Raw genomic sequence first — 20,060 nt, 5'->3', positions numbered from 1 at the left:
TCCCTATCCCACCCCTCCAGGCGGTCACAAAGCACCGAGCTGATATCCCTGTGCTATGCGGCTGAAAAGCAAAATCATTTTTACGAATGATCAGTAGAATGGTAAATGACATTGAGGGTTTTGCTATGTAGTTAGAGTTAAGAATTCTCTACCTTTTTTTTCCCCTTTAAAATAAAAATTAATATTTTAAAATTAAATTAAAAATAAGATGTGTCCTTTTTAGGCAATTCACAAAGCACAGGAAAGTAGAAATAATGCAGAAAGTTACCTACAATTATACTACCCTACACCAACCTCTTTGAACATTTCTACTTTTTTTTTTTTTTTTTTTTAACGTAATTGGTATCCTACTGTAGATTTAGCTGTTTTGCATTTAATTGTGGAAGACTTACCCGAAGGAGGTGGGATTTTTAGGAGCTGAGAGGGGGAAAAATGAAAAGAAGACTTTCGAGACTTGAAACAGGAGGTCATTTTAGATCGTTTTGAAATTTGCCCCTCATTATAATCTGTAACTGAGCAGGAGGTGGCCCAGGCGGGTGGGAAGTTGAAAAGTGAAGAAGTGGTGCAGCCCTGGACCATCTCAAGGAATGCCTCACTTCGTAGGCCGTTTGTTATATTTGTGACTTTCCTATGTGAGTTCTTGCTAACCCCACTGTCATTCTTAACAGGGATGTTTTTGAGCTAAACTTTGTGAATGTCAAATTTTCCAGTGGCTATTACGACTTCTCTGTCAAAGTTGAAGGTGACAACCGTTATATTGCAAATACTGTAGAGGTTAGTGCTTTTCTTGTTGTCCCCATCTCCATGTTAATATACACAAGTAAATGACCAAACAGGCACATAGCATTAACCATCTGGTATATTGACTTCACTTATGACCAAGTTAACGTGAATATGTTGAGAGGGATAGGTTTGAACTGTGCTGTTTGACAGACTTAGCCAAGAACTTGATCATAGCAAGTTTTCTTTTATTTGTAAATTGTTCATTTTCCATTATAATTTAGCATTACTATCTTACATAAAATTTAGGAAGTAGAAAAAATTAAAATCACCCATAATTCCACTGAGATATAAATATTCTTGAGATGTTTTCTGTGGTTGGCCTTGATAGATTTATTTATTTTTAATTAAAAAAATTTTTTTTGTTTTATTATTCCCCATGATAGATTTAGAAAAGTGCCTGATGCTAATTAGGGGATCAAAAGCATCAAGTGACCTGTAGCACCATAGTGAGTCTGTCTGGGTAAAGTACAAAAGAAAATTGGTAATCCTTCATAATGAACTATGTTTCAGATGTTTAGCTGACTCTAGTTTTGTTGAAGATCCACGTGGTTTTTTAAAATTTATTTATTTTATTTATTTATTTTTGGCTGTGTTGGGTCTTCGCTGCTGTGTGTGGGCTTTCTCTAGTTTCGGTGAGCGAGGGCTACTCTTCGTTGCAGTGTGCGGGCTTCTCATTGCAGTGGCTTCTCTCGTTGCAGAGCACGGGCTCTAAGCACGTGGGCTTCAGTAGTTGCGGCACGTGGGCTCAGTAGTTTTGACTCACGGGCTCTAGAGCACAGGCTCAGTAGTTGTGGCGCACGGGCTTAGTTGCTCCACGGCATGTGGGATCTTCCCGGACCAGGGCTCGAAACCGTGTCCCCTGCATTGGCAGGCAGATTCTCAACCACTGCGCCACCAGGGAAGCCCCAATCCACGTGGCTTTAAGGATGGAAAGCTATGCCTCACTTGCCTGATGCTTTGTGGGAATGTGGTATTTCACATTAGTGGTTTTCCTAGCTAATTGAAGTTTGCCCCTTCAGGCACTGTAGCTTTCATTTTAACCTTTTTGGGTAGAAGTTTATTTAAGATGAATTACATATTTTCCTACTTTTTAAACTATGGGATATGGTTTAACCTCTTCTTATTCTGGCTTAGGATCATAAGTATGAACCCTTCATTGAAAGCCTGTGACATGAACAGTACAGTTCTATGTGCTTTTGCTTATTTTATTCTTATAACAATCCTAGCAGATGCGTGGAGTCCTCTTCATTTCACAGACGATACCCAGAGGGGTAGAGTAACTTGTCCAAAACCTCCAGCTTGTCTGTGCTTGGGTGGATCCCCTGCACAATACTGGTTTAGTCACTGTGCCCTAGTGAATATTGAGCTAGCTTAGAGGCTGCAGAGCTGTGTGCAGCTCTATTTATAATATTACTTTGTCCTTACTGCTGTCATTTCTCAATGTTTCTGCCACTGTGTCTTTGTTGCACCTACTTGACCACATTGTCATGCATTCTGTTGGGTCAGGGGAACTTGAAGTAGTACAGTGCCTTTCCCAAATAATTAAATATATGCTGTTTGTGACAGCTGTTTTCTTCACTATTCAAATGTCATTTTCCACTCACTTTTCTTTTTTAATGAAACTTTTTCATTTTGAAACAATTTCAATCTTAAGTTTTAAAAATAATATGAAGAATTCCTGTATACCCTTTACCCAGCTTCCCCAAATGTTAACATCTTATGTAACTGTAATATTATTGTCAATACAAGGAAATTAATAATGATACAATACTATTAATCTATATAGTCTTCATTCAAATTCCACTAGGTATCTTACTGATGTCCCTTTTCTGGTCCCAGATTCAACCTGGGATCACATATTCCTTTAGTTGTCATGCCCTTTTACTCTCCTCCAATTTAGGGTAGTTTGTCTTTTGTGACCTTGACACTTTTGAAGAGTACTGGCCAGTTACTTTGTCGAATGTCCCTCACTTTGGGTTTGTCTGATGTTTCCTCATAATTAAATTCAGGTCATGCATTTTTGGCGAGAATACACCAAAAGTGATGCTCCTTCTCAGTGTATCTTATTAGGCAGTATATGCTGTTGATATGTCTCATTGCTGGTGATGGTAACCTTGATCACTTGGTTAAGGTGGTGTCTGCTAGGTTTCTCCATTGTAAAGTTGCTGTTTTTCTGCTTTATAATTAAGTGTCTGGTGGAGTGATATTTTGAGACTCTGCAAATATCCTGATGATCTTGCCTGTAAGAGTTATTAATGTGGTGTTTGCCAAGAGGTGATTTTCTATTTCATTCTTTCTACATTTATTAATTGGAATTCTACTGTAAGAAAAAGCTGTCCCCCTTCCCCTGCATTTAGTTATTCAGTTACGAATAATACTTCGGATTCATGGATACTTATTTTACTCTGTAGGTTATAATCCATTACTGTCATCATTTATTTTTTTTTATCATATTATCCCAAATTTGGCCTTTGGAGAGCTCCTCAGGTTGGCCCCTATGTCACTTTCTTTTACTGAAAGGACAAGGCAGCTAGAAAGTTTGACCTTTTCAAAAGTGGGGCATTACTTAACATAGTTAGATTAAACATTTATATTAAAAGTTTGGCAGAAAGGATATTTTCTGGAACTCTAGTCTCTCTGCCTTTTCTCTACCTCATGTCTGACCTTTTTGGGCAGGAGACACCTGATCCTACTCCATTCACTAACACAAGATTTGGATAGAAATTATTGTAGTGTGTACCTTGAACCTTGAAAATCCAGATTCTTTCAATTTTAGTTTCCTGCATTAAGGGGCCTTATTTGCAACTGAGCACATTGAAAGGCAATTTTTTTTTTTTTTTTTTGACCTGAAACCTCCTTCCTTCTACCTATACAATCTTGATAACAACATATCCAATATAAGTACCATACCCATACATCACAGCCGTTCTTAACCCTTCCTTTCTTTCCACTTCTGACTTCTGGTCAGTCGCCATGTCGATTCCACCTTTAAGTGTCTTTTGCATGATTCCTTTGTTCTTCAGCCCCAGTTTTCCTACTTGGGTAGATCCCAAGTAGGTAGATATGTAGTTTCCAGCCAGTTTCACTGTCTTCAGTCTCTGCCCTTTCCATTTAATAAGCACCGTAAACACCACTAGAATTATAAAATCACAGTGTTCCCCTAGTTAAACATTTCTTTGGTTCTCTGTTGCCTGTGAATAAGGTCTAGACTCCTCATTGTGGCTTTAGAAGGTCCTCCACAGAGCACATGCCCATCCTTCATTGTGGCTGCATCCCCATCCCCTCAGCTGTAGCTGCTCTTGACCACATACTCATCCTCATATACATTTTACGTGCCCAGTACACGTAAAGCCTTTGGACTTCTCTTGTTTCTTCCATGGGGAATGTTCTTCCCCTCCCTTGCTGAACTACTCATTCTGTAAGTTCTAGTTCAAATATTGCTCCTTCATCTGTGCTCCCATAGGATTTTAATTTTATTTTGGACTATTTAAAAGATACAGAAAAGAACAAAGAATAATATAATGATTGTCATATACCTACTGGCCACTCATCTCCCTCAAGCCCTAACATTTTGCTATGTTTTTCTCCTTTGTTTTATTTTGGTAAGAAATAAAGCCCTATAGATTGAATTTAAGCTCTCTGTGTATTCCTCACTTTTTCTTCCTCTTTCCCCAGATTTGAGGTGTATGTTCCAATGCCAGTTTTTATATTTCTGCTACATATGTATTTTTAAGCAATTTATTGCATTGATTTCCATCTTACCAAAATTTATATGCTTCATTATACTATATGTATCCTCTCGCAATTTGCTTGTTTTCACTCAATATTAAAGACAACTAGCCATATTTATGCATGTAGAACTAGAGCTATATAGATAAATATGAATAATTTTCATAAAATTGTCTTCCTTTTATGAATGCATCAGATTTATTAATTCATTTTCTGTTGGACATTTAGACTTTCACTGTTATAGACAATGCTGCTGTGAATATCCTAGTACGTTTGCTTATGCACATTTTGTTTATCTAGAATGAAGTTGTGGGATCGTAGGGTACGTTCATCTTCCAGCTTTATTAGGTTTTGCCAAATTGCTCTTTTCTTCATATTTGTACCAGTATTTGCTATTATGAGTTTGGATAATCTGATGGATAGGAAATGGTTATCTTGTTGTTTCAATGTTTTTCTTTGGTTTCTAGTGAGACTGAGCATCTTTTCTTGTGTCTATGGGCCATTTAGGTTTCTTCTTCTGTGAATTGTCGTGTATCTTTTGTCTTTTTCTTTTGGTTTGTTAGTCTTTTAATTATTGATTTTTAGGAGCTACATATATTCTGGAGCTATATATATTAGTAAATCCCTAGTTATAAGCATCAGATATTGTCCCTCAGTGTTGCTTTATGGCATCTTTCAATGCACTGAAGTTCATTTCAATGAAGCCTAATTTAAAAGTCTTTTTTTCCCTAGATTGTACTTTTTGTGTCTTTAAAAAATTCTACGCTGCTCCAAGATCAAAAAGATAGTCTCTAATATTGTCTTTTAACAGTTTTAAAGTTTTTTTCCCCATATATTTAGGGCTTGTCTACTTGGTTTATTTTTGTTGCTGTAGTAGTTTACACCCTGTCCATAATTGTTCTTACTGCATTGTATTACTATTGTTTGCTTATAAGTGTTGCTCTTTCACTGGGCTGGGTGCTCCCTATGGGCAGAGACCAAATCTTATTTTTTCAGTGCTTAGCTTCCATCTCAGACCACTTAAAAGAAGAAAAGGATGGAGTGGTCTAAACATTAAAGATGTTAACCCACATTCCAAGGCCCTTAGAACTATGGTAATTCATCTTCTAGGGGTGAGCCTTTTACCCTACACAAAGTAGCTTCCTTTTTTCTTTCAAATAACAGCTTTACTGAGGATATATGTAATTCACATACCATAAAGTTACGCAGTAAAAGTATGTAATTCAACATATTTAGTGTATTTAGATGAGAGTTGTGCAACCACTACCACCATCTAATTCCAGAGCATTTTTACCGCCGCCAAAAAGCAGCCCTGTGTCTATTTGTAGACACTCCTTATGCTATAGGAATATATCCTCCTCCCAGTCCTGGCAACTACTAACCTACTTTTTGTCTCTGTGGTTTGCCTATTTGGGACATTTCATGTAACTGGAATAATAAAATATGTAGCCTTTTGTATTTTTAACCTAGCATAATATTTTTAAGGTTCATTCATGCTGTAGCATGTATCAGTACTTTATTCCTTTTTATGGCTAAATAACTTAGTATTCCATTGTGTGGATATACCTCATTTTGTTTATTCATTCATCACTTGATGGACATTTGGGATATTTCCATGTTTTGGGTATTATAAATAATGCTGCTATTTACATTCATGTACAGGTTTTTGTTTGAACACCTGTTTTCAGTTCTTGCAGGTTTATGCCTAGGAGTGGAATTGCTGAGTCATATGATAACTCTGTGTTTAACTTTTTGCGGAACTGGCAAACTCTCAAAGAAGCTGCACCGTTTTACATCCCCACCAGCAATGTGTGAGGGTTCCAATTTCTCTATATCCTTACCAACTCTTGTTATTTATTATCTGTCTGTTTCATTTTGGCCATCCTAGATGGGTGTGAAATGGTATCTCATTGTGATTTGATTTGCATTTCTCTGATGGCTAATGATATTGAGCATCTTTTTATGTGCTATTTGGTCATTTATATATCTTATTTGGAGAAATATCTATTTAGGTCTTTTCCCCATTAAAAATATTTTATTTTGTTTCTTTATTTCTTCCTTCCTAATCTGTATACTTCTTTTTTCCTTTTCTTATTACATTGTTTGTCTTTTTATGTTCTTGAGTTATAAGAGTTCTGTATATATTCTTTTTTTTTGTATATATTCTTAATACAAGTTCTTTATCAGATATATGATTCACAGATATTTTCTCACAGTCTGTAGCTTGTCTTTTCCTTTTCTTGATGTTGTCTTCTGAAGCACAAAAGGTTTTAATTTTGATGAAGTCCAATATCTTTATTTTTGTTTCATTAATTGTGATTTAAGTGCCGTATCTAATAAACCGTTGCCTAATCTGAGAGCATGAAGATTTACTCTTATGTTTTCTTATAAGAATTTTGTAATTTTAGCTCTTACATTTAGGTTTCTGATCAATTTTAAGTTAATTTTTGTATGTGGTACGAGGTAGGGGTTCATCTTCCTCCTTTTACATGTGGATGTGCAGTTGTCCCAGCACCATTTGTCAAAAAGACTGTTCTTTCCCTATTGAGTTGTTTTGGCACCCCAGGTACTGTCTGACAGCTCCCCATTTGCTCTATTTCCTGAAGAGAATAGGGCAGAGTCCCCACATTCCAGCCCTTTCCCCCTGATCCCTTTCCCTTTCCGGGGCTCCCCCAATAAACTATTTTCGTGCCAGCTGCAAAAAAAAAAAAAAATCATCAGTGTGACCATAAATGGTTGCAGTTATATTCCATTAATCTATATTTTTATCCTTATACCAGTACTATGTTGTCTTGATTATTGTTACAGCCTGGCTTTTTGTTAACATCAAATCTGGTGTTTGCACAAGTGTTTCTATGGTCGTTGGAAAAATTAAATAAGTACAAAATAACAGAAATGGCTAATAGCTGTTATTCATGCAATGATAGTAAGCTCCCATAGAGGCCATTGCTGTCCTTTTCCTTCCCAGTGATGGAGTAAGCGTTAAAGATCTCTCTTCATTATGTTAAGCTTTATGTGTGTGTGCGCATGTGTTTGTGTGTGTGTGCCTGCCTATGTGCACGTGCATGCTCTGACCTCTGTCACATATGCAACTTTCCTTTGTAATTTCAGTAATAGTCATGCTTAGAGCCTCAGAGCGGGTCAGCAGGTCCTGTTTACTCTCCTGGGAGATGCTTGACATTGGTCAGAGTGCATTAATGGTGGTTTGGTGTGGAGGGCCTGTAATAGCACTCATTGACATTGGACTTGCTGTCAGGGGAAGCATGGGTTTTAGAAGCTGTCATTAGCATTAATTGCCCCTAATGCACCATCATTTTTGACAGTAATGAGCTAAACAGGGAGGTTATTACTCTCAGCAGAAAGACTGCATTTCCTGGCGTTAAAACATTTTTTGAGGTGTATGTGGCGTGCAGTACAGGCAAAAGAAGGACTAGTTGATTCACTGTAAAGCAGGCTTAGCTCATTTAAGGTGGCTAGACAAGTCCCTTTCTTATTATAAAAACTAATCCTGCAGTGTTAGTTTGAAGGAAGAAGCAGCTAACCAACAGCGATCCTACTCTGAACTCTTTACAACAGGGTTTTGAAAAAACCTCAGTTTGCTTTAAGAGAGTAGCATAAAAATGCTTTTCTTTTCAGTGTTTCCAGAGACCCATTTGTAATAAGATTTTAGGAGTGGAAGGACTTGTTTTAAATGGTTCCTTATTTAAGAACAGCCCTACGGTGTTTCTGTGCAACACAGAAAGCTGTAACTTAGGAGGCCTTTTAAAATTAGGGCTGAGAGCAAACCCAAAATGACTTGAGTTCACTGCAGTTTGCCCTTTCATTATTCCATGTGTCTGTACTGTGAATGCTTATAATGTCTTCAGAACAAACATACAGTTGAATCTTGATTAGCAGGCTTTAGTGACCGTGTTATTATTGTAAGTTTATAGTCAGGATTCTAAGTAAAAACCCACAAGTTGATGGCTTCCTTATCACTATAATTAGGATACACTGAGGAGCCTTACACAGGCCTTTAAACATGTTTGTGTTTATTCATCTGTTGAAAGGGAGAGTGATTGTCTTTTAAATCATATTTATTGGGTGGTACTTTTTTTTTGGCCGTACTGCATGGCATGTGGGATCTTAGTTCCCTCACCGGGGATCGAACCTGTGTCCCCAGCATTGGAAGCCTAGAGTCTCAACCGCTGGACCACAAGGGAAGTCCCTGAGTGGTACTTTTTAATACAGAATCGTTTATAAAGAAGAAAGTATTTGTCACACAAAGCCAATGCTCAGATAATCCCTATTTTATTTTTATTTATTTATTTATTATTATTTTTTGGCTGTGTTGGGTCTTCACTGCTGTGCGCGGGCTTTCTCTAGTTGCGGCGAGCAGGGGCTACTCTTTGTTGCAGTGTGCGGGCTTCTCATTGCAGTGGCTTCTCTTGTTGTGGAGCACGGGCTCTAGGCGCTCAGGCTTCAGTGGTTGTGGCTTGTGGGCTCTAGAGCACAGGCTCAGTAGTTGTGGCGCACGGGCTTAGTTGCTCCGTGGCATGTGGGATCTTCCCGGACCAGGGCTTGAACCTGTGTCCCCTGCATTGGCAGGCAGATTCTTAACCACTGTGCCACCCGGGAAGTCCCAATCCCTATTTAAAAAAAAATAGGAGTAAAATATGCATGTAGTTAAAAAAATTCAAACTGCAAAAAGGTATATAATGAAACATTAGAGCCTTCTCTCATCCCTTCAGTCCAGTCCCTCTCCTTCGAGCAGGGGTCCCCAACCGCCAGTACCACTCCGCGGCCTGTTAGGAGCCAGGCCGCACAGCAGGAGGTGAGCGGCTGACCAGCAAGCAAGCCAGGCTTCATCTGCCGCTCCCCATCGTTCGCATTACTGCCTGAGCCACGCCATCCACCCGCCCACTCCCCCACCCCCACCCCCACCCCCATCCGTGGAAAAATTGTCTTCCATGAAACCAGTCCCTGGTGCCATATGGTTGGGGACCCGCTGCCTTAGAGGAATCCATTAGTAACAGTTAACTGTATATACTTTGAAAAAGAAGGATGCCCATATCATTGAATGTATGCATATCCTTTCTTATTTACACAAAAGTGATCATTCTATGAACAGTTGTATTCTTTGCTTTTGTTACAAAGTAGAGGCTCCCAGCTTTCCCCTTGGGGTCTATTCAACTTGATGGCCTCCCCCCACCCCTCACCCCCCCACTCCCCTGCCATAATTCACCCAGTTGCCTGGACTCAGTGACAGGCGATGTTAAATATAATTCTGCCAATAGATGGCTGTGTATTCAAAAGTAGGAGGGGGTCTCCATATCAGTCCATAGACACCTACGTTGTTCTTTTTAATTGCTCCATAGTAGTTCAAAGTGTATGTGTATATATCATTATTTCTCTAACTAGTCTCCTCTTTATGGACATTTAGGTGGGATGATGATTTTAAAATCACATTTATAAATTGAGTGAGTCCTTAAGAGAATGACTCGCAGAAGTGAAGAGGGAATTACCTAGTTAATGTTGATGAAGATTGCAGAGTAATTACCCGTGAAAACAGATTATTTTTATAGCATGGAGTATTGATTGCTAAACTCATGCTTCTCCTGAAACCGGAGGACTGCCTAAGCCCTCCTGCTACACATTTCCCACGCCCCAAACAAGGGCTGCCTGAGGCCGACTTGGGTCACAGTTCCTTCTGCTGTGCTTCCATAGCACTTTGTCCATCCCTGCATTAAAGCAGCAGCCTGGTCTGTTATAATTTAGCTTTGCCTTTATGCTTCCCTTTAGGACAGGAAGTGCATCTTGCCATCTCTGTCTGTCCCTGCACCTAGGTGTTCCAGATGCTCTAGGGGGATATAGGGAAGTGGTCTCAGTGGGGTGTTTTGCTAAAAATCAAAGCTCTTTGGCTACTTCTTTGCTTGAGCCTTCCACTCCAGTTTTTCTTCAAATGGAAGTGCCGTTAGTGCCTCTCTGGGTTGAGCTTTATAACAGCAAAGTTGGCTCTGGTTCCAAGCCCTGTATGAGTTGTGAAGCTGTTTGCTCAGCAGAGCGCCCAAGAGCCAAAGTGGAGGATACCAGCTCTCTCCTTGGTGGTTTATTCAACTTGAAGGCCATTTGTTCCCCTCCCTCCCCCACCCCCCACCGTAGTGCACCCAGTTGCTCTAATCTTTAATTCTGCCAATAGGCAGCTGTGTATTCAAAAGTAGGAGGTAATAATATGCTTATAGCCTTCGGTAATCTTTTACATTTAGGGTTTTTTTTTTTTTTTTTAAGCAAAACAGAACACCCCTGTTCAACCTGATAATTGAGGTTGTTGTCACAAAATAGTTATTATGGAGGCGGTTAAAAGGAATTACTTGATAGCTGTCTTTATCTCTTTTAAATTTTTCTTCTTTGCCCTTGATTTGAGGTTCTCACACCTTGATAGTGCACTTCAGAAAAATGCTGAAGCTCTCCTTCAATTATTTGCCCAGCCTTCTATCTCTATTCCTTGATCCCTAACTTAGACTGTAAACCAGTGTATTTGGCAAGGATCTCTTTAAGCATTACATTCAAGCTTATCAAATATTTGGAAGTCTCACAGATATGTTTACACATTAAAAGTGCCTTGGGATTGCATAATTTGCACATTCAAACTTAGATTTTAAATAAAAAATTTAAATAAAAAATTTCCCTTGAGGTAGACTTTTAGCATGTTTTCTGTCTCTTTTGGAATTTTATGTTTATTTTAATCTAATTTTTAAAAATTTCTTGTTTACTAGCATTGGCTGGCCCCCCTTTGTGAAAATGTTTATAGGGAATGTATAGAATTTAAGCAACGTAAGAGTTAAGATGGACTGGTTTGTGCTTGTAACAAACTCCAAATCTCAGTGGCTTAAAACAAGTTCCTTTTTTGCCCATGCAAGGTATCTTTAATGTGTCAGCTGGAGACTCTGCTTCACGTTGCCCTTACTCCAGGACCCAGGCTGAAGTAGCAAGCTCCTCTGTAGGTCATCTATGTCCATGTCAGAGGAGAAGAGAATCACAAACCGACTCTTAAGCTTCCACTTGGAAGTGACACGCTTCTGGCCAGGGCCAGTCACATGGCCATACCTGACTCCAGGAGGGCAGGGAAGTACATTTCTGCCACATGTTCAGAAGGAGAAGCAGAAGTACTTGGTGGATGGCAGAGATGACTGCCATAGCTTCTTAAATCTTCCTGGGCAGACCTATAGTCTGCTTGGCACAAACTTAAGTGTTGGCTGGGAAGTTGGACAGGAAGGTGCCTAAGAACGTGGACTCTAAGTCAGGATGCCTGAGCCTGAACCCTGGCTCTGCCTTACTAGCTATCTGAACTTGAGTGAATGGCTTCATTGCTCTAATCTTTAATTTCCTCATCTGAAATAGCACTACCTTAGAGTTGTGGTGAGGATTAAATGAGATAATCTTTAGAAGGCCAGTGTCTTTCACATAGTAAACACTCAATAAACATTAGCTGTCATTAGAATTGAGTACTTGTTGATTTAAATTATTTGAAGGTTACTACTTAAGGAGTTTCTCCCTTATTTATTTTAAAGTACACATGAAGATACATACTTTTTTTCTTTTTGTTTCTTTTTTAATATATACCATTCATTCAAGGCCAAAGAAAGGAAGAAGGGATAAGAATCAAGGAGTTACTTTTAGGCCTCAAGATGGAAGAGGTAGAAATACTACTGGGATGGGTCAGTTTTACTAAAATCATTGAAGACTCCTGTCCTAGGATTATTTTCATGCCTTTGCTCACAAGTAAGAGAAAAATTTGGATATGTATATTAATTCCTGGTATACTCACCAGCTGACTTGGCGATTTTCTTCTGTGTTTCACCCTAGCTTAGAGTCAAGATTTCCACTGAAGTTGGCATCACAAATGTCGATCTCTCCACTGTGGATAAGGATCAGAGCATTGCACCCAAAACCACGCGGTAGGTGGGATGCCTCCTGGGCACAGGGAGAATCCAGGCTTGAGCTGGGAGGAGCATGCCTAGGCACCGAGCCCCTTCAGATGTCATTTCTGTGTCAGCAGTGACCCAGCTTGTACTCCAGATGAAAGAGGCTGTCATTCCTCTGGCACTGCATCAGGGGTGCTGCTTGGCATCCAGACAAATTTGGGGGTTGTCTATATCAGTGATCAGTCCCTGAGCAAACTGTTTATTAACAGTCCACAACGAGGTAAGGAGCTTACCTCAGAATGTAAGTCTGCGTCAGTCAGCTGTGTTACCAAGCACATTATTTAGTTCAGATGACAGTTCTTTTTAAAAGAAGACTATCTTTGGTTTTTCTTTTCTTTTTTGGCCGCATTGCATGGCTTGTGGGATCTTAGGTCCCCAACCAGAGATCTAACCCTTACCTTTGATAATGAAAGTGCAGAGTCTTAACCACTGGATCACTGGGGAATTCCCTAAAACAAGACTTTCTTAATGGAGGAAGCAGTGTATTAACTTATTTTCTGATGTCATCTCTTTATCTTCACAGTCTTGAACTTGCTTTTAGGGGCCTCACGTCAACTCTCTTTGGCCCACAGTGAGCCTGAAATCAGTTGTACGTCTCACAGATCCTTAGAAGTGAGATGGCAGATACCCAGCACTAGGGCTGTGAGTCCCTTTCTCAAGTCCATGGAGGGCATCACTGATCAGTCACAGCATTTGTTCCTGCTGAACTCAGAATCTTTTTTTTTTGGCCACGCCATGTGGCGTGTGGGATCTTAGTTCCCCAACCAGAGATCGAACCCGTGCCCCTTGCATTGGGAGCACAGAGTCTTAACCACTGGACTTCCAGGGAAGTATTTCAGAATGTTTTTTAACACAGACTTCTAGGTAACCATTAGTAATTGGTCAGAGTTGGGCCAGAACATTGTATGAAGCCATTTCTCAGCTCTCTCCCAGATCCTCACTGGGTGCGGAGGGAGGGGGCATCTAGACATCTGGGTGTAGTTCAGACCCCAGATTTACTCAACTGGGGTGGCTATAGATGCCAAAGAAAGTAGGGGAACCTTCGAGGCTGTTTTGAAGATGGGATATTAGCCAGAGACTAGAAGCTAAGCATTCATTCATTCCTTTTAAGTCACGTGGAAGGGCTAGGCTTTCTGCCTCTGGCTTGGATATTTTTATAGTGGAAATGAGAGCACTGTTGAGAATCCACTGAAATAATGTCTGTAAGAGTGCTTTGCAAAGTTTAATACTCTACATAGATAAAGAGTTGGTATTACTCATAAGTAAATATAAAGCCTAAGCATGAAACGTGGCCCTTGTGAGCTCTGTAATCATTTGGCTTGTTTTTTATCCCCTGGCCATCTTAATCTAAAGTCCCAGGAGATAGCTGTGAAAAGAACAGTTTTCTCATCAAGCCTGCCTTTTGAGAGAATGACTTTTTAAAGCTCAATTTCAGGCAGAAAAATAAATTGAAATGGTGTCCAGGAAAAAAAATGGAGCATTAAAAAAAGGAAAAAACTGTACATACCCTTCTGTCCTTTGCATCTCCTACCTCCTAGTCTCCCGACCCTGCTCACATATGCTGCTAACGTCGATCCTGTGATTTTTTTTTTTCACCTTGTGGTTTTGCCAGCACCCTCCAGTCCGCCTGTGAGCTTGCACAGGGACGCGTGAGCCCCATTGGTGCCTGACTTGGTTGAGTTGATATCCTTAGGTCCTTGAAGTGAAAGCCTGGAGCATCTGCGCATAGCATTTTCCCCAGACCCTGATGAAAGTTTATTCTGTGCTTTTCTCAGTCCTGGCTTTATCAATCCAATTTGCCCTCAGGCCACAGACAATTCTCCACTCTGTCCACAACAGAAAAGTGTTACAATTGGGAGAGGGAGGATTAGGCAGTGAAGTGAAGTTTGTATTCTTCTCTCTTGTCTCAGAGATCTGCAGATCCTCCTCTCTGAAAACTTACCTTATAAATGTCTCTTTCAGGGTGACCTACCCAGCCAAGGCCAAGGGCACATTCATCGCAGACAGCCACCAGAACTTTGCTTTATTCTTCCAGCTGGTAGATGTGAACACTGGTGCTGAACTCACCCCTCACCAGGTCAGGAAAGAGCGCAGACGGTTCTCTTGGCCTGAAACATTGATGTACACGATAGTTGTTGACGTGGTATATAACACTGAGTCGAGAAAATTCTGAATTCCTGCTTTCAGATCTTCACTCTGAACCCTGACAATCCATCGGGTTCTCCCACATGACACTCTGCCCCTCTTATACTGGTTGTAACCCTGAACCTGGAATGCACTCTTCTTTTAAAGAGATTAGCTGGCATAGAAAAGACATATTTAAGGAAGATTAGCACTTAATTGAGGCTTTTTTCTTTCTGACTAAAAAACATATATTAAAATAATTTTGAAAAAAGGAAAACCTAGGAAGTGAGCCCAAAGTATGCTTTTGTTCTGGCCAAAGCAGATTTTGTAGGAATCTGAAAACTAGCACTTTTTAACTCGTGCCTCCTTCATGTTATGAAACCAATAGGCTTCATTTCTGTTTTCCATATATAACATAATGATAATTATTATTTAAAAGATTTTCAAACCGTATCTTTTCCCCAGAGAGTCTGATATGGCCCTTGTCCTCTCAGACACCTCCTTTCCTGCCTCTGTCATCCCACTTGATTGAGAATAACTGCTCTGAGCCCTGCCCCATCCACGGTTGTATTGTAAAGGGAAGTTCAGAGAAGTACTTTGAATGTGGAAAGATAGGAAAGAACGTGGGACCTAGTGGCCTTGGTTTAGGTGCTTTGTAGCAGTACTTTAGCAAGAGCTAGCGGACTTGTGTCCATGCTGAGGGGCAGCTTCAAAACAGACCATGGAGGTGAGTGGACTCAACTTGGAAACCTTTTTGCTTTCTGTTTCTTGTAGCTGCAGCTACTGTGCTTGTGCCCAGGCCAAGAGTGGCTGCCGCCAGCACCGCCTTCCCGGCCCTTCTCTGCTTCTCCTCCCTCCACACCCAAGCTCCAGAGAGCTCGGTCAGGCCACTTAGCCACGACTAACTTTTCAGCCCCTTAGTACTTCCCAGCTCCTTCTCAGAATGACATCTGCCAGTGAAACAGCACAAGGGAAGACAGAATATGAAGAGAAGTAATTACAAGACAAAATTGGTGGGATTAGGGTTAGGGCAGGAAGAGTTAGTGAGGAAGTATAACTTTAACTGAATACTCCTCATCTCATCCAAGATTCTGTTTTGGAAACCCTGGCTTACAGACCTCCTAGGTAGAGATGACATTTTGTAGATGAGCCTGGCTGCTGCCTGTGCTTGGCTGTGACAGGAGGAATATCAGGCATCCAGGCTTCTAAATCCCATTCTTGGCCAAGACTGCTGGAGTCAGGAGGCTTCACAGCTCAGGGCCTCTTTCCCTAAATACTTTGATGGTGGTTCTTTGTTGCCCAGGTGTAAAGTAACAAATGAGATTTATGTTTTTTCTGTGGATCCAGCACTAGCTCCGTGACCATGGCAACTCATTTAAACTCCGTGCCTCATGATCTGTGAAATGGAACCGATCTACCTGCTTTGTTGAATTCTTTATTTTGAAACACTTGAAAGAAAAGCTGAGTGGATATTAAGTTTTGCTGCAGTTCTAATTTGCAGAAACCTTAGTTTCTTAGGCCATTGGGGGGATAAGGTGATTAGACTCATACCATCATTGATAAATGTTTGTTGACTAGCTAGTATATAGTGGGTCCTACGCTAAATGCTTTGCCTACATTATTGTGACTCTTGACATAGATATACCACATGTAGAAGTTAATCTTTCTATCTTAAAGATGCAGAAATCAAGGCTCAAGGAGGTTAAGTAACCTGCTCAGCCAATTAGTAGTGTAACCAAACCTGTTTGTCTTCAAGCTAGGCTCTCTCTGACACTGGGCTGCTTTGCTCGATTAGAACTCTGCCTTGCTATCAATCCCCAAGCCTTCTCTCCTAAATCTTTAGCTGGAGGCACTAGGAAATTGAAAATGAGCTTCTTAAAGTTCCACCTCATTTCCCTTCTTTTCACCCTCTGGTGAAGAAGTTAATTGGGCAGCAAAGTGGCCAAAAGGCTGGCAGAAAGAAGAAATTACAGCAACAGCAAAGGGCTTAAATCATCAACAAACTGGGCATTCGGCCTACAAGTCGTTGAGAATTGGCTGGACCCCTAAGTTAAATTTCTTATACTAGCAAAAAGTGATCTCTGATCTCTGAGCTAGTAAGCAGGGTGGGACGGCCACTCCTCCTGCTTTCTCGGGCAGGCCTGGCAGATCCCAGAGCTCCCACTGCGATGAAAGAACTGACAGCCTGCTGCCTTGTTGATTTGATGTTGGGCCCGGAGGGAGTTTTGAAATTATCAGATGAAGGGTTGCGTTATTGTTCTATCCAGACATTTGTCCGACTCCATAACCAGAAGACTGGCCAGGAGGTGGTATTTGTTGCGGAGCCGGACAGCAAGAACGTGTACAAGTTTGAACTGGATACCTCTGAGAGAAAGCTCGAATTTGACTCTGCGTCCGGCACCTACACTCTCTACCTGATCATCGGAGATGCTACTTTGAAGAACCCAATCCTGTGGAATGTGGTATGTGCCTCCACGTATCTTGACCCAGGCAAGAGTGGCTGTGCTGCAGTCAGACACAGACAGCTCCTCTCCAGGGCATGGGCTCCCTACCCTGGCCTCGCCCTGCCACCCAGGGCGCACGCATTGTGAGGTGAGGGGCTGTGTGCTGTCCCCATTAGTAGTCTTAGGGGCATGCACATGGCCTGGCACGTCTTAGGGGTTTAATAAATAGTGATTGAGGGAATGATTGATGCATAGATTTGTCCTCATGGGTTCTAGCAAATTTCTATAAAAGTTGTAGTAGAAGAAGGTTTTCATAATACAGCAAAGCACTATGGGGGGGGGTACATAGATATGAGATAAAGCCTTTGAGATATGGCTTGGCCTCACAGTGTGGGCCAGGGAGGGGCCTAAGATTTGAAATCCAATTCCAATTCAGGATGGTGTGGGACAGTGAATTGTGGGATATGCAAAATGCTAATTAACTAATAACCAACAACTACAAGGTGTATTAATAGTTTACATAGTGTGTTTCACTTACATAACTCACTTTTGACTGGTGTGTTAAGAGAAAGCTTGAAAGACATGGCATTTGAACTAGGGAAGAATTGCAGGGGTTTATCAGAATAGTATCTGGGGGACTATAGATTGATTGCTGGGGGAACAGCCTCCAGAAAAGCTTGAGGTGCTTTCAGTGAGATATGAGTTGGGTCCATTTTGCTGGAGCACCTGAATCTGGTCCAGAGCAGTAGGCGGTGAGGTTGGAAAGGTAGCAGAGGCCAAACTGCAGGCCTTGAGTGGTTGGCTCCCTTTGCAAGACAAAGGGGCAGCTGCATTTTCTTATGTTGTATTCAAAGCTCCTTTTCTTCTCTTGGACTTTGGGCTGCTTTTTGTATGAGAGCACATTTTCATTTCTTTTTTTTTTTTTTTTTTTTTGGGGGGTGCGTCTGAGGCTAAATTACACTTCCTAGGGACATGGAGCAGTTTCTGATTGCAGCTGTAACAGCCTGAGTACCAGCTGGGATTTTTGTATTAGGCAGCTCTGTGGGGCTCACCAGACCAGTAGAAAATTGGAACTCTTGCTCTAAAAAGCATTTTCAACAAATACTTATTTTGTTCTTGAAATTTTTACTGCCTCAGTTTGTCGGCTAATGGATCAGAAGTGATTGGACTGCTTGGAGCTTTTTTCAGTTATGGTCCTGGACATGAGTTAGGAGATACTGTCCTGATGAGTTTCGCCTTCTTCTCTGCCCCTGTGCCTTTAATGGCTGCATTTATTTTTTTAGGCTGATGTGGTCATCAGGTTCCCTGAAGAAGATGCTCCGTCGACTGTCCTGTCCAAGAACCTTTTCACCCCCAAACAGGAAATTCAGGTAGATCCCAAAAGGGTTCTTCACTAAACATTGAAGAGAAATGTGAAGTGGACACAGTGAGAGAGGGCAGCAGACCCCTGGACACTGGCTGTGGTCCCTTCTTTAACCTGTTTATATGATGTTGTATAGTTTGGTCTTTGCCATCCTGTGGATCAGTCAGGGCAAATATCAGCCCCATCCTAGTGCTGAAAAAACAGGCTTAAGCTGCCCACTGACCAGCTCCCAGAAAACAGGTAGTTGGAGACAAAATCAGAACCTGAATCTGTTTTTCCTAAACATGCAGGAGGTTTAGCCCTCAGATCACTGCTTGATACTACAGCACAGATGGGTTTGGCTTTGTTCCTCCCTGCTCCTGCACAGACCAGGGGCCCACAGGTGGACAGCTCAACTGGAGAACAGGGCTTTCCTCCCCTAGGCAAGCCCTTCCTCTCTCCTGGAACTCACTTTCCTTGCATACAAATATTAGCAATCCCTGCCCAGCCCAGCCCATAGGACTGTTATGAGGATCAAAATAGTTCACAGATAAGAAAAGAAAAGCTTTGAAAAGTTTCTGAAGCAGTTCACAAAATAAACAATAATTATTAAACAGTTTGAGCACTGGTTAAAGAAACTGAGGTAGAGCCACTCGGTGGACTATTCGCAATCGTGAGAAATGATCATACTGCAGTAACAGGGAAATCCCCATTTGAATTGATGTTGAAGTGTTCCAAGCAGATCACTTACTCTTATTTCACTGTTAGAAAAAGGACAAGGGCCCAAAAGCTAGAGTAGTAGGATTTCTTTTTTAAAATCCTCCTAATGTTGCTATAGCATCGTTTAAGAATGTCAAATGCAGTTAAATAGTGGAAGGTATAAGCATTATGACAGAGGGTGCTGACTGATTTATAGGGTGGAGTAGGCAGCAGTGACTGCCACAGGCAATGTTAGAAGTCCCTTCATGACAGTGGCAGCAAAGAGGAGCTGAGGTTAAAAAGTTGGGAACAGGAGTCTCAGGTGGAGGAGCTGCCTTGTTATGGAGCTGGGTTGGCTGGACACTGGCAAGCAAGAAAATTTTAAATTATTATACGCCAGTTAGCTAATTTAAGTTGGTTAGCAAAATATGATAGTGCTACCCTAGGAACCCAGAAGCATTATGAAATCCAGAGTCCTGCCTTGGGTGTGTCACCCCAGCCATCCAGATACCCGGGCACCATCTTCGATACTAGGCAAATGCTGCTTGATAGGTTGCATTCTCCAACCTCTAAATGGCAATATGTCTTGGAGGGAAAAAGAGAGTTGGTCAGGAGTAGTGAACTGGTGTAGTGTCTTTGGAAGCAGGCCTCTGGAAGCAGAAGCCCCTGTTGAGAAGAGGCGAAAGGCTAAGTGGCCACTCACGGCCAGGAAGTTTCAGCCTCTGGGAGGCATTTCCTCTTCTTGACTGTCATTGGCGTTTGGTTCCTAGTACATATACATGGCAGCCCCTGCTGGGAAGAGCACATTTTAAAATATTCCTGGCCTGTCTTCTTTTGGCAGCACCTGTTCCGCGAGCCAGAGAAGAGGCCCCCCACGGTGGTGTCCAATACATTCACCGCCCTGATCCTCTCGCCCTTGCTCCTGCTCTTTGCTCTGGTGAGTAGCTGTAATTAGCATGGGCAGCGTGTGTCTGG

The 20,060-nt window shown here is 41.3% G+C and overlaps 1 protein-coding gene across 1 annotated transcript in view; it reads left to right on the top strand.

The window, feature by feature from the left end:
• Positions 1–20,060, top strand: part of RPN2 (ribophorin II) — a 54,055-nt gene that overhangs the window by 25,698 nt on the left and 8,297 nt on the right. Inside the window, exons 9-14 of the mRNA XM_029220471.1 lie at positions 669–774; positions 12,358–12,449; positions 14,439–14,553; positions 16,868–17,062; positions 18,328–18,414; positions 19,927–20,022. Of these exons, the coding sequence (XP_029076304.1) occupies positions 669–774; positions 12,358–12,449; positions 14,439–14,553; positions 16,868–17,062; positions 18,328–18,414; positions 19,927–20,022 (691 nt within the window). The remainder of the gene's footprint in view (positions 1–668; positions 775–12,357; positions 12,450–14,438; positions 14,554–16,867; positions 17,063–18,327; positions 18,415–19,926; positions 20,023–20,060) is intronic.

This window comes from Monodon monoceros, unplaced genomic scaffold, assembly GCF_005190385.1.
Source record: "Monodon monoceros isolate NGI ecotype Baffin Bay Population unplaced genomic scaffold, NGI_Narwhal_1 Super_Scaffold_13, whole genome shotgun sequence".
Taxonomy (NCBI): domain Eukaryota; kingdom Metazoa; phylum Chordata; class Mammalia; order Artiodactyla; family Monodontidae; genus Monodon; species Monodon monoceros.
This window is presented reverse-complemented; position numbering and strand designations above follow the sequence as displayed.